This window comes from Pleurodeles waltl, chromosome 3_1, assembly GCF_031143425.1.
Source record: "Pleurodeles waltl isolate 20211129_DDA chromosome 3_1, aPleWal1.hap1.20221129, whole genome shotgun sequence".
NCBI classification, from domain to species: domain Eukaryota; kingdom Metazoa; phylum Chordata; class Amphibia; order Caudata; family Salamandridae; genus Pleurodeles; species Pleurodeles waltl.
Window position 1 is genome coordinate 484470679 of NC_090440.1, and position 14236 is coordinate 484484914.

General features: G+C 44.3%; 1 protein-coding gene across 3 annotated transcripts in view; it reads right to left on the reverse strand.

Annotated features, from left to right (window-relative positions):
- Positions 1-14236, reverse strand: part of RGMA (repulsive guidance molecule BMP co-receptor a) — a 121468-nt gene that overhangs the window by 68506 nt on the left and 38726 nt on the right. For 2 of the 3 annotated variants that reach the window (XM_069222754.1, XM_069222753.1), the window contains exon 2: positions 6745-6866. In XM_069222754.1, the coding sequence (XP_069078855.1) occupies positions 6745-6866 (122 nt within the window). Of the gene's footprint in view, positions 1-6744; positions 6867-6977; positions 7012-14236 lie in introns of those variants that run through there. The other variant, XM_069222755.1, reaches the window with a different exon arrangement.

A 14236-nucleotide genomic window follows, 5' to 3' on the forward strand; every position in this document is an offset into this window, starting at 1 on the left:
AAATGGAGTGGTTGAAAAACATAACCTGTTTACATCACCCTGTCCCCCTTCCCTCTCCCCATTCTTGGAGGATCTGTCATGAGGCTACAGCTGTAAAATGATACATGTTTTCTTCAGCCACTTAGGCGGATATTGTCAGAGAATCAGGTTACTCTGAAACCTTCCCCAGAATGCCTTTCACTGAGGAAAGGCTGCCACTGACCTGTTCTATAGGAAGGGGGGATCTCTGAAATGAGTTGTAGGCTAACGTTAACCCCATGCAAGACTGGGAGCCAACTGCAATACAGAAATGAACGTAACCCCCTGCAAAACCTCAGGGATCCAGCAGTGGGTGTGCTTTGCAGCTAAGATCATCTCTAGGTGCAGATACATTTTCAATGTGAAAATACTGAAAAGAGAGACTAAGGAGTCGAGCTCACAGCATCTGAAGGTATATCTTGTTCTTTAGTCCACACATGTATAAGCCGCTACTCCTGGACCAGCTTCACACGACGTGCTTCTATGTTGTTTCTTTCTCAAAATGAGTCTTAGGTTGCTCAGGGCCTGCTTATTCGGTATTTTCAGTGAGCCATATTAAGCAATTTCAAATGCATGCTGCAAGTCAAAACAAGTAATGAAGATACAAAATGCACAGTAAAAACTACAAGTAACGGAGAATATCCACCGATCAGCTGCAACAGGCAATGCAAAACACGTTGTGTACAGAAATATCAAGCAAAGCAGCGCGCACATCAACAACAACCAATGAAGTGTACATTTTTTTTAAAAACATAACAATGAAGCGTACATAACGCACAGAAACTCCCACCAATGGAGAATACATAACCCATGGCAACGCCAAACCTTGGAAAACACACAATGGATCCCAGTCACCCTCCCACCCCGGCTCAACCTTGGTCACAGAATGTAGCCAAATCGCATGCAAGTCTGCAGCTTACTAAATTCGGATACAAAATGCCACTAAAGTAGTAACCAAACTTTTTAAAACATAAATGTACTCTGAAAATAACTGGTGAAGCACTTCCCTGATTAGTCCGGTCAGATCTGCCAGGGACTGCACTAAAGTTACAGATAATAGAAGGACAATCCACCAAAATAGATCTCTGGAGCAGAATGTCAAGGGAAAGTGTTGCAGCTCTAAAGAAAACAATATATTCACTAAGGAACCCATTATCAATTGGAAACACAGGGACATATTTACAGTTTTTTCCGTGCAACGCAGCACAGCAACCTGAGTTGCTTTGCCATGTGAAAGGGAAAGAGCAGCACAGTGCCGTACCTAGTAAAATATGGGGCTGCTGCTGCTGCCCCCGTACTGATGTAATTTCTTGATCCATAGAGCCACCTACCTACACGTTTGCACCATATTGCAAATTTGCCTGCGTGAGACTGGCATAGGTTTTTTTACTGGGCAGATACCCTCCCACTACAAAATACCATCCTCAGACATAGTCTAAAACTTTCCCACTTTGGATGTGTTCTGTAGAGTACCCATGAAAGGTTTCGAGAAAACAATTTACCACGTCTACAAGTGTTAGTAAATAATAACACACTCCCATTCCCCTCCCTTTACAAGTGCCCTACGCTTTTATGTACGAAGTACCAGCACTGCAGAATCAGTATGCAATACACCCGTACCATATAATCCAGTGCTCTATGCCTTACTGCCACACAAGTGCACGTTAATTTGCTAAAGGGTACAACCTCTCAGACGGTGCGCCCTGCACGTGGGACTAAAATACATCTGTAAACAAAGGCACGCCTGTAATATCAGCACGATCAACGACCGACCGTCCAAAGCACCCCACCAGCAGACACAAACTGATTCTCAAAATATTCCTTGCAAAAAGGCTCCATACTTGTCATGGAATATTTCCACTCTGTAATCAGTCACTGGGTGCATGGCAGCGGTGGTGTCTACTGCCAACATTGCTGTTTCACACGTTTAGCCCCCTGTGCAGAAAGCTCATCGCCAGGGGCCAGCGTGGGACGCCATCGTCCATCGAGGGAAGATTTATATCCTCACTCCAACGACGCCCCCCCCCCCGCCAACGGCATGTCTGCAGCTCAGGCGAAGCTCTCTTCGCTGCCATGTTAGACACGTGCCAGGATTCTGAGAGACCCTCTAACAGAATCAGTGCCAACATTAAATCTGTATCATGAATCACATGAAATTCTAAAATTCTCAAAACTATGCAGCCACAAACAGAGCCCTTTTCACACAGCCTACCTGCAAATCAGCAAAGGCACATTTTTTAAACATTCGTGAAACGATATTTACCTCTGTGTTCGAAGCTACCACCGTGCTTTCATTACAGAAAACGACCCCTGGCCCAATTCAGAAATGTATCTATCAACGTCAAACTTGTACACGCTGCGGAGAAGACTGAACTATGGCAAGCCACCTTTCAGAGGAAGGAAGGGTGGCATCTTGGAACGACAGATTTTGAGTTGCCGGTTTGCCAACAGAACTTCGACACGGCGTTGCTAGACTTCGGGGCGCAGACTGCTTTAAAAATGTAATAGACTAGGACCATGAAGGAGTGCTTTGCATACTCGTTACACAGACGGGGCACCTCAACTTGCGAAGCAGCTGCCTATCCAGGCCATGTGCTTCAGACATCATACGTGGTTCGATGGCGTGGGTGGAGGGGCCTAGGAGAGATAAAGTGTTTGGTTTTTTATTTTCTGTATTCAACCTTTTCGAACTTTTGCCTTGTTGGAGGACAGGGAAAGGTGGCGTGGGATTACATTGACAATTGATTGGAAGGGGGCCCTACCAGTATTCCCCAAAGTGGGAGAGATTACGGTTGGTGAGACTGCATATGCCACTTTGGTTGATCTGCAGGTACCACCACGCTGCCCATCAGATGCCATCTATCTCACTTCAATAACTGCTGAGGGTCAGGAAAGAGCACCAAAGACGGGGCTGATTAGGGGCACGTGTTCAAGCAGAGATTTTCAGCTGCCCCATGTCCTTTGGAAACAGCTCATCCTGTCCTTCAGTCATAATGTGTTAAGCGGAAGAAGGAGTACCACCGGTGAGCATGCGCAAAGAGCAAGGACTCAGTGGCTGAACTGAGGACGCCAGACCTGGAACAACTCTTTAAATGTCCGTTGGGTCTTTCCTGGCTCCCGACAAATGGGAGGCAGATAACAATTGGCCTATTTTACTTAACAGGTTAAGGAACGTAGAACCCTTGACACTCCATCTAGGCACCAAAAAGCTAACGGGTATTTTCTTGAAGAAAGAAAAAAAAAAAAATCACAGCTTTTCTGAGCAGCGACCGTCACCTTCGAGACATCCGAATTTCTCACCAATAGAAATTGCGATTGAAAACAGAGCTCACCAACTTCGCTTCATAGCTTGTACTTTCTCCCTCACAACAGCTGTATTTATTTACTGTAGCCAGCAAGCACCCAGAAGCCCAGTAAGTCTACTGCGAGGGTCTGTAATTCAATAAACGCAAGTCTGTGGAAAGGAGAGGAAAAAACCCACAGAAAACATTGGCCCGACTGGCAGAGCAAAGCTGCAACGCTCTTGCTCAGAGTTCTGGCAGGGGCGTGCACACACAGAATGCTTCTGGAAACAAACCCGCTCCCAGCTGATTACAAGACCAGCGGCTCTGATTTGGTTCGCCACCCTAGCAGGAGAATTACAAAAACAAGGCAAGGTCAACCTCCAAATCCAATAACGATGCCTTGGAGGTAAAACCAGGCTGGGTGAACAACCCTCTCCTTGAGGTAAAACAGCAATCTCTTTGGAGTGAGGCAATGAGACGTGAAACGGTGACTCACCAAAACCCTTCTGGAATTAAGAACGAACCGCTGGACTGGCGTTTTGGGCACACTACAATCGAGAGGAGAGCGAACAAAACTTAACTCTGCGTGTAGCGGGGGAATGCGCCGCCCGACAGCCTCCAAGACTTTGTTCTCAGTTTCAGTTCAGGGCTGAGAAAGAATCACCCTGCTGCTCCCAGAGACAAAAATCATTAATCAACCCAAGAAAATTCCATAGAGGCAGAAACCCACCCCACCGCCTGGACACAAAAGCGCACTTTGGAAAGGGGAGCCCAGTTAGCTGCCAGGAAGTCTGGTTGCAGTTTAAAAGGGAGCAGCGCAGAGGCCCGGGTCTAGTGATGTGGGACGCCATGGGCAAAATACAAACCGATAAACGGTGCAGTGCCTCGTGTTATCACCGAACTGACCGACATATCCTGACCTGATTACGCCCCCGTCCCATCAGCCACCCACACCTAAGAAAAAGTCACACACTAACACGATTGATACAAATTACTTCACTAATCTCAAAACACCGTGTTGGGGGCATTTCTGAAAAGAGCGGTCTCAAGTGGCCAATTTTAAGTGCTTCAGATAATGTTATTGCCATTGGCAGGCCAGCCCCTGCTATGCAATTTGGATGTTCTGTGTCTCTCTGTGTGCGGGCGTGGGGGAGGGGTAGTAGAATGACTACAGCGGGATTTACAAAACAGGATTCAGGGGTAGTAAGGATTATATTATGTGCGAGCCGACTTGCATTGGAACGAGAATGTGAAGTGGAAAAAGCCGGAGAAAAGTTTGGAAAACACCCTCTTTCTTGCGCCCCCTCTGCACCCACGCTGTCATTTCACAAACAGTTTCAGCACAAGTGTTGATCCTTTTAACACGACTATCAGTGGGTAAAGTGCTGAACACAGACACTATCTCACAGACTATTTAAAGTGCTGTAATGTTCATATTAAATCGACCAGCCTGGACTATGAAGAGGACTCGACGGCCAAAACATCTAGGTTTGGATTTTATAAATATATATATATATATATATATATGTGACGCAGCACCATACTTTCATAGTAATGCGTTAATAGAAAAGGAGAAAAAGAAAGCCGGAGAAACGAGAGAGCTTGTGCAAAAAACCCCTCTGAGGAGGCGCGCCGCTCCCCTCCCCCCAACAAAAACACGGATTTAAGGCCCCAAGGAATTTGTAAGGCAGAGAACTGCCAACAACACCGTGAAAACCACGGGATGCTCATTGGAAGCAGATGTCTTTTCAGCCTCAGTGATTCCACGTACCTTTGCCCCCACCTTCAGCAGGGAAAATAAAACAAACAGGAGGAATTTAGGGCAACGCCAGCCAACATATTTCCCTTGCCTCCTGGCCTGAAGAAACACACTTCGCAAAGCAAAGGGGCACATTTCTGCGAAGCGGGGTGCGAAACAGTCATCAAATGTGTTTTTCCCGTGGCACTGCTCAGTTTCATACGAGGAAAAACATTTCTGAAGTCTGGGAGAGCTGTACAAAACTACAGCTGAGTCATGGGACGAGGTGCACGGGCTGATTCCTGATGTTTCAATAAAAATATCAAGCCCCTGGCGTCTATGGATGCCTGACGATGCTCGCCATAAAACAATATTTCTACAAAGCACTGAATCGAAGGGGTTCTGCCCTCAAGGGAAGTGCAACACAGAACACAATGAACATGCCCACCTTACAACATTAAAATGTCTCAAACCGACAGGTACTGTGTGATGGGACTAACTATACGGTACCCAAATTCGCATAAGTGCATATTTCACTAAACAACGCTGGCTCCATATTTTGCATTTTGGGTCATATTTACACGGGATATCGTAACACCATAACAATATCCAGCATAAATATGCCCAAGAACGCACATTGTGACACACTACCCATAAATGTGCCCTCGTTAATTACGACTGCTCTGCAAAGTGTCTATTAAACCACCTCGCCAACATTTACATATTTTGTACACGTACTCGTTAGCGCACACAGCCACAAATACATACATATAAATGCAAACATGTAGCAGAATGCCTTTATAATACAGATACGCACACAACGTATTGCACAAAAAACACATAAAGGAGAACGAACGCATATTTCCGACAGCACAAATGTACACACGAGACGCCACAATATCCACTGCGGCAAAACCTATAAACGTTGAGATATCAAACATATAGATTCCAGCGAAAGCAGAGATGTATAGAAAGGTATGGCTTATCAAATCGACTGCCCAATACATTGTAAAGCAGTGTGATATAGAATACACACGTGCTTCTATCATCCAGGCAGCACTACTTAACAATACATTACAAACACTGGCACTGTATATGGGGTAATATACACATCTCGAAAAAATGTGGAAACAGCTTTCAGGGTGGGTATGTAAGCTTTTAGACTGCGTGGTACACCTGGGCAAACAATATAAATAAGCAAAGATTTGCAATTAAGTATTATAAATGGGGCTGCATATTTAAAGAGAAATACCTACTATAGTTAAAAACACTATCATTATACACAGTCTTTTAAATGGAATTTTAGAAGTGCAGATACTCCCTACTGAGAGTGCTGGTGCTCTTTCATTAAATGTATTGCTGCAGTGCTGAGAAGTGCAGGTACTCTACCTCAGTGCCGGACAGCACCTGCCCATTTAAAGCGCAGATTTCAGATATAAATGCAGACCTAAACATTTTTAATTGGTGTGGGGCACACAGCCGCGCACGTACGCTCACCTGGCCACAGAGTTGCACACATGAGCTGGCCAGGGCACACAGATGCACACACGCACGCTGACTAGACCATGTATGTACAAGCTGCCGCCAAGTGAGTGAGCACTGGGGTCCCGCCTAGATCTGGGTGATGCGCTACGGACACGAGGCCCACCGCCCACGCTGCGCAGAGGTGGAAATAAAGCTCCCAGGGCTCGCTCGTATCCTTACCTGCAGGGTAGATGCACAGCAGCAAGGCGGTGAATAGGGATTCCACGACTCCCAGGGCTGCGGGTCCTGCCCCTCTCCCCATGCCCATCCATCCAGCTCGGCCTTTGACCACAGCCCTCTCCCTGCAAGAAGAGTGAGGGAGGAGAAAAAGAGAGAAGGGGTGAACGTCCGGGAAGGCACGGAGAAGACGAAGTAGCAGTCACCACACTCCTTCAGCACTCAGTAAAGATTACATATTATTTTTTCTGTTCCCTTCCTCCTCCTCACCAAAAGCAATCAATCAACCGGGCCTATCCAATTAGAAAGAGAGTCCGCCCCCCACTCCCAGGTTTGGGTTCTTGTTGGAGCAGGCTAGGGCCAGGATAGGGAGGGGAGGAAGGGGGAGTTGGGATCCTGCCCAGGCGTGGAAACAAACGAAGGACGCATTAACTATTCCCTCGACGGCTCCAGCGATCTCCCGCAGAGCCCTGCAATGTACGCACGCTTAGGAGGAGAGAAAGACACAAACAGAAATACTTGCAAAGAAACTTAAGCAGAAAGAGCAAACATATTATTGTTTGAGCATGCAAGCATTGCTACAGGCACCCGTCACATGCTCCTCGCCCCTCAAGGAAAGAAAGAGGGCCTCACCACAAACTTGGAATTCCGCCTCGTGAGAACAAAACACCATGGCAGCTCAGCTGGCCTCACATGGCGCTATGATCATCACCAGGGCTTGTTTATCTTGGCTCAGTGTCTACACAAACTCAAAATACAGGCCGCTTTCTAGAACTGGGATTTATAAAACAGTGCTTGACATCAAAATATATAAGGGTTGGTTCTTCCTTTCCCAAAGTACTTTCTTGCTTCTGAGATGACGGTACTCGCCAACTAAAAGCATGGCACAAATGCTGAGAAGTGCAGCTACCCTCTTATTCAAATTAAAGAAGTGCAGGCACTCAGTACCTGACCGTATCTGCTAATTTAAAGCATTGAAGCATAGTGATGACGCTTCTGAAATGTTGAGAATATACTAACGGACCCTCATAGCATAGCATATTATAATTAATACGGGGACTCCAAATGAAACATATTCACCAAAACCACAAGCCAATTACACACCAAGGCACGGCACCAAAAACACAAGCCAATCACACTGGTTCTCAGACACATCAAACACTGCTCACACAGTTCAGGGGGCAGACTGACACTTCCACCCAGCTATACCTAATACCCACTTCAGCACCTCATTGGGGCTTGAAGTGCTAATGTAACTACAATACAATATCATAGGCCAAATTTGATGCTACACTGGAGCCCCAATGAAAGCATAGGTCAAAGAGGTAAGAGAGGCAGGCAACTGGGCAAAAAGTGAGACTTGGTACATTTTAGGCTTTTCATTCCCCTTTTTCACTTCACCATCCTCCTGTGTAACTCCACTCTCCCAAGACAAAGATGAGTAGGGTCGATCTATGAATGGAAGGGCATGTACTTAGCTGCCTCATATGGCTCTGAATAGTTCATGGCCCATTTGAGGTCCATTCACTTGTCAGTAACATGGTTTGAACCCATGGCACAACATATCCCTGTTAATAATGACTGGTCAATGCCTTCCACGAGTCTGTTCTCGATAAGCTGTGACATCACTCCTTAAAGTGCTTTTACATACTCTGCATGAATACCTGATCTAAATGATAGTTTTTTGCACTAAGCAGGAATCCTCTGATCTGGGAACATACAAAGATGGTGGCAGGCTGTCCATCAAGTTAGAAGAAATGCACAGTCTTACTTTTCACAGAAAAGTGGAAATGTCAGTCTCCCTTTATTTGGGTATTGTAAAGAAATCTGAAAAGAGATTCATCTGTGGGATAGAACATGTCCATATACATTTTTTTGCTTTGAACACACTTTTAGTAGAGGCATTGTAAAAATGCAGACAGATCTCATGTTTTGGTTTTCTTTAAAACAGGATCGTTTCAACTAAAGAGGGGATTTGGGCAGATTAAGATTCTAGTAAGAGACAAGGTAGAGTAACTATTTTATTTACTTAAAAGGACAGCAAGGGCTGTAGTGTGGTAAAATTGTACTATGTAAATAAGTGCACATGGTACAGTCTCAAAAGGACTGGGCATTTTCGTCTTGGACGACTCTAAGAGCAAAAGGGTGCGAATGAAAGACAAAGTGAAGTCATGTTCAAAGAGGACAGCAGAGAAGTTCAGGAATTGGTTGTTTCTTTCATATAGAATTAAATCTAGGGGGATCTAAGTGCAAAGGATTAGATACAAAGCTAATATTGCAGACGGGGGACACATTGCCAAAGGCAGTGCAATTTCTAAAGGGCAGCACATTGTGCCCGTCGAAAATACTGGCAATTCTTTAAATGTGGCAGCACCAAAAAAATCGCTACAGCAACCCACCACCTTCGATAAGGCAGCTCTAGGACACCTCTGCAGGTAGTGTATGTCAGAGATCACTTGAAGGTTCTTAGCATACAGAGGCGTATGCATCAAGCAAAGACATAAAGACTGATATGTGCGTTTCCCAGGACACAGAGCATAAACATCTATAAATGTTTACACAGAGACCTGTTAAAAGCACGACCTTGGCACAGAGAAAAAAAGAGATTCTTCTCTTCACAGGTTTGTTCTGTTGAAGCTTGCGCAAGAGGCAGCAAGATCTGCGGTTTTGCAGGGACTGGCATTATTGTTCAGCCAAGCACGCAGGGTAGGTCTTTTGGCGTTACAGAGATAAGATGCACAATAACTTGCTTTAATGAACTGCCTTTCATTCAAGTCAGGCGCCAAATCTTTTTATAGACAGCCACCAAGGAACGTTTGAATGCAGACACCTGTGAGTGCGCCTGCCCTGCAGAGCCTGAGGTATGTGCGTATTTGTAAAGCACCCTAATATTTTACATCAGCTCATAAATTGCTCATGTGGGTAAACATAGCCAATATCCTTGCATGTCCGGCAGGGCTTTAGATATAGCGCTATTTGCTTTTGAGCCATATTACACCCTTCTAACCAGGCATGAATTAGGAAAACGACCAGCTCACTCAGTTTACTAGTTCTTATATCGGTTTATTTGTCGCATTTGCGAGTGACTTTCAAGCACTGACAGATCCATCGTGACACTTTGTTGAGTATAGGGATAATGGGTTTGTGAGAAATGAAAGGCTAGAGGCAATCTACATGCTGTAATCCACAAGAAACTGCTTTTTTACACAATGTATGTATGTGGATTTATATAATGCAAACCAAGGTCCAAAAGCAGTGGAGTGCTGTACATTAATGCAGTCTGAAGAGATGATGGCTGAGGTTAAACGCAGAATACCGGGCTTCAAGGGAACGTGGGTGGATACAGGGGTGTGTGGACTGTGGTTTGTGGAACGTGGGTGGATACAGGGGTGTGTGGACTGTGGTTTGTGGAACGTGGGAAGTGGGTGGATACAGGGGTGTGTGGACTGTGGTTTGTGGAACGTGGGAAGTGGGTGGATACAGGGGTGTGTGGACTGTGGTTTGTGGAACGTGGGAAGTGGGTGGATACAGGGGTGTGTGGACTGTGGTCTGTGGAACGTGGGAAGTGGGTGGATACAGGGGTGTGTGGATTGTGGTTTGGGAGCCAGCCGAAGATGAGAGAGACATGACGTGAAGGATAAGATTATGGGGGCATTCTCTATATGGGTTTATATAAGTGTTACCGAGAGGTTACTGTGGAGATCATCTTCTTCTAATTGGCAGGCTTGAGAGATGCCTTGTTTTCTGTGACAAAACCTCTCTGTGTGAGGAATAGTTTGGTACAGGCACAACAGATTATGGCAAGAAGTTCAGGGCAGGGAAGCTGGCATTAACAGCACATTACACTAGGATACTGCGCCCTACGTTATTATGGGACCTTTACCACCTAGTCAATAGACTCACTGTCGCCTATGGATTAATTAACCGGTTGCGTCTTTTCTCTTTATAAAATGATTTACCTTTTATGATAGTGTATATTTAAATATAAAGCATTCAAACAGCCTTTGTTTTTTACATTCTTTGATCATAGCATATCCCTCTAAAGGGATTTATGGTGCGTGCCCACATGGGTGCAGCATTTAGTGATCTAGCTGGCCTGAAGAGAAGAGTTTGTTACAATGTCGCCCATGCTCCGAAATATTATTGCATGCTTTCTTTTGTAAAAGAATTCCCGCACACCCTTTAAATCCCCACCTCTGTTTCTGGAGCTACATAAAAGCAATAGAAGAGTTCAGCTAACTGACATCTCTACAGATCAGGTGACAGTGGAGTAGAGACACTCCTCTTACAGCACGTGACACAGAGAGCACTCGCAAACACATAAGAAATCGTATTTTTGTTGTTGTTGTAATTTACCATATGAATAATCCTAATTACACATTTAACTCACCCCTTTCCATGCTAAAGGATGAGCCCCGACTCTTGCTTGCAGGAAAAGGAAACCGCCCAGCCAAATTATAACTCACACTGTAACATGTTTGTTTGATAAAGGTTGATTCCGTTCACTTTCTAATAGAATTAACTCTCTGTGAAACTAGCAAGGGACAGGTGCAGAATGTTATGCCATTAGCGCGCAAGGGGCCAAACCACCAGCTGAGGCCTGAGCACAGAAGTTTCTTGTACATAATTGCAAGATGATAAATACATCACATAAAATAAACCCATATATTATAGTCTTAGTACATCATGGCAAACCACAAGATTTGTACATAGGTTTATTCAGTTGTTATTCTAATCCACCCCAAAAGTATTATGTTTTGTTTGAAGGTAATTCATTTTAATTTTATTGCTTTGTTGGCAACATTCCAAGTGAGGGATTAACGTTAATACACGAGATGACACAATGCATGCTAATCTACTTTCATTTCCCGCTGTCATTACTCTGCCATAGGGTACCCAATTTACAATTGTTATCTTGAAACGGAATTAATGCTTTCATTTGTGGTTTCTAATATTCATATTTTTTAAACCTTTGTGAATTTAATCATTTTCATTCCTGGTACCTTAGGGTAAGTGATGTAAACTATTTTAAAACATCATACAAACCTTTTCTAGCAATCTTCTTTATGATTGTAGTCAATACTCTTACCCCCATAGTGTCCTTTCACCGAAATCCAACCAAAAGCCTTCTATTTAAATTTACAAAAAAAGGACAGATACCTAAAAGTTTTCTTATGAACCTACCACCACTGCTGCTGAATATCAGTGTTGCCAATATCAAGGCTGCCTAGTCTTAGTTTCACCCTCTGCCACTTTCTTCCACCAGTCTGCACTTCCTGTCTCTTTACATCATTTTTGTAGGCTCTTTTTCATCCCTTTTTCTGCATTTGCCTCTGTCTTCTTATCTTTCCCCTTCTACTTCTTTCTCCTTTTACTGTCTTTCTCTCTTTTGTTCTGGATCACAGTCTGATGATGAAAAGTTAGTCTCAGACCTCAGAAATGACTGCCAGTTCCCACCGCCTGCAATCACCTCAACACACCAATCACTTCCTTGTTGTTAAACAAAGGCTTCCTAGCATTGCTAACCTAATACTTCATTCAGGGTGCTCCTTTATTTCAGGATTCCCATTGGATTTCACCCAAATATACGTTAAATAATGACGATCCAGACATTAAAACACATTTTTATTTATACTAACACATGCAGACATAGCTCAAGAACAGTCTAGAGTGCATTCAAGGCACACAGACATCAGGTAAAATGCAAGCCAAAGCAAATTTGGTTTGGTGGACATAGTAACCTAGAATCATAGCTTTGACCAAGAGAACTGCGGTGAGGGTTAGAGTTTTGACTAGCCACCACCCTTGTATGAACCAAACGGTGATATTTTTGTTGTTTCTTGGTCGTTATCTGGAAAACGCTGCCCAGGCTTGCACATTGCTCAGGCATGTATGGGAGTGAACTATAAGGTAATTTAAGGAAGACGGAGAGCTGGACTAACCCAATCCATGTTACCTTCTTGACTGAAAAGAAGCGTATCTGACCCCCACTCACCCTCCAAGATTTCTCCTAACAAAGAAATGAGCTTGTGGCAGATTTGCACCAAGGCTGGTGTTTCAATTAAAGTCCTATGTCACAGGCAGCCCTAAAATGTCTGAGTCTCCAGGTGTCTTGAGGGTGCTTTTTTCCACTGTATTCCTGATAACAACATTAACAAACACATTTTTTGAAGTTTCGATGTAGAAACAATTGTATTGTGAATACAATAGTTTCTATGCATTTTGAGCCTGATCAACCTGTTCCTTCCAATGGAGAAAATTCAAGGTAGGGATGAATCTACAGATATTTAGTGATAATGTGCACAGAGTTTGAAACAGAGAATGGTGAGGTCACAAGAGAGTGAGATGAGGCATAGAGAAAGCCAAGAAAGGAATGGAGATGTGAGGCAGAAAGAGCTGAATGTATGAAGCAGGACAGAGAAAGGGGATGTAGTGAGAGGTGGAGCAGAAAGAAATGGGAAGTACAAAATGAAAGAGATACAGGACACAACACATGGGCATTCAGATCTCCCAATAAGGATCCCTCCGGAGATGGGGAGAGGAATCTCTCTCTTATATTGAGGCTTTTTTCATCAGCCTCACATTTGATGTAGAGGATAAGCATGTTTACCACACACACTGAATGCTTCTTAAGGGAGCCTGTCACTGACAGCACCACACCTGCAAATTTCCCAGGTTAAAGTATTAATATTTTCTGGCATATTCCTCGGGCATGCACATTGTCTGTGAGAGGTTAGCGCTACAATGATTTCAGCCGACAGAGAGTCGGTGAACATGCATCCCTTAAGCATAAGCTGTAGCGTGCGACCTTATGAGGGGCAATGCTTACTTGTCCAATGTGTCAATGTACTCATTTGGATCAAAGAAATCAATATGACATACTTTCACCAAGAAGTGCTGGAACAAAATGCATAGCTGCCTGACAAAGACAGAAGGGGTTGGGGGGAACTTGCTCATGATGCCCTATGAGCCTTCTCCAACATTTTGTTGTAGTGGTGTTAAATCACCAACAAAGCCTGATCCTAACAAGGGCAAGTACCAATGGGGCGGTAAAGTCACAGGAAGTCATCAACATTATCATGCGAGGGGCTTTTCTGACCACTTGTTTCTTTAACAAAGTGATACGCAGGTGACAGCCTCACACCTGGCTTGGGATCTTACACAGTTCTAAAGAGTGAGAGAGGAACCCTTTGTGCCTTTTCTATAGCTCAGCCCACCCTCATGGTTAGTCTACAGACCTGTGTTATCCCGGTGTGCACAAAACCCTTTCTGCTTAACCGTAATAGAAAAATGCTAAGGAATCAACGAAATAATGATAAACAAGCAAAATATATAGAGAGTAAAAGAAGACCATGCAGCCCCTGCAATGCAAGGCTCCTGCAGTCAATGCAGAGGGTGCCTGGCACTCATTAATTCTTTTTACACGTGGGAGTTGGCCCAGATACTCATTTTATTGGAGTGCCATCATAAGACTAACACTAGTGCTTAAGAATGG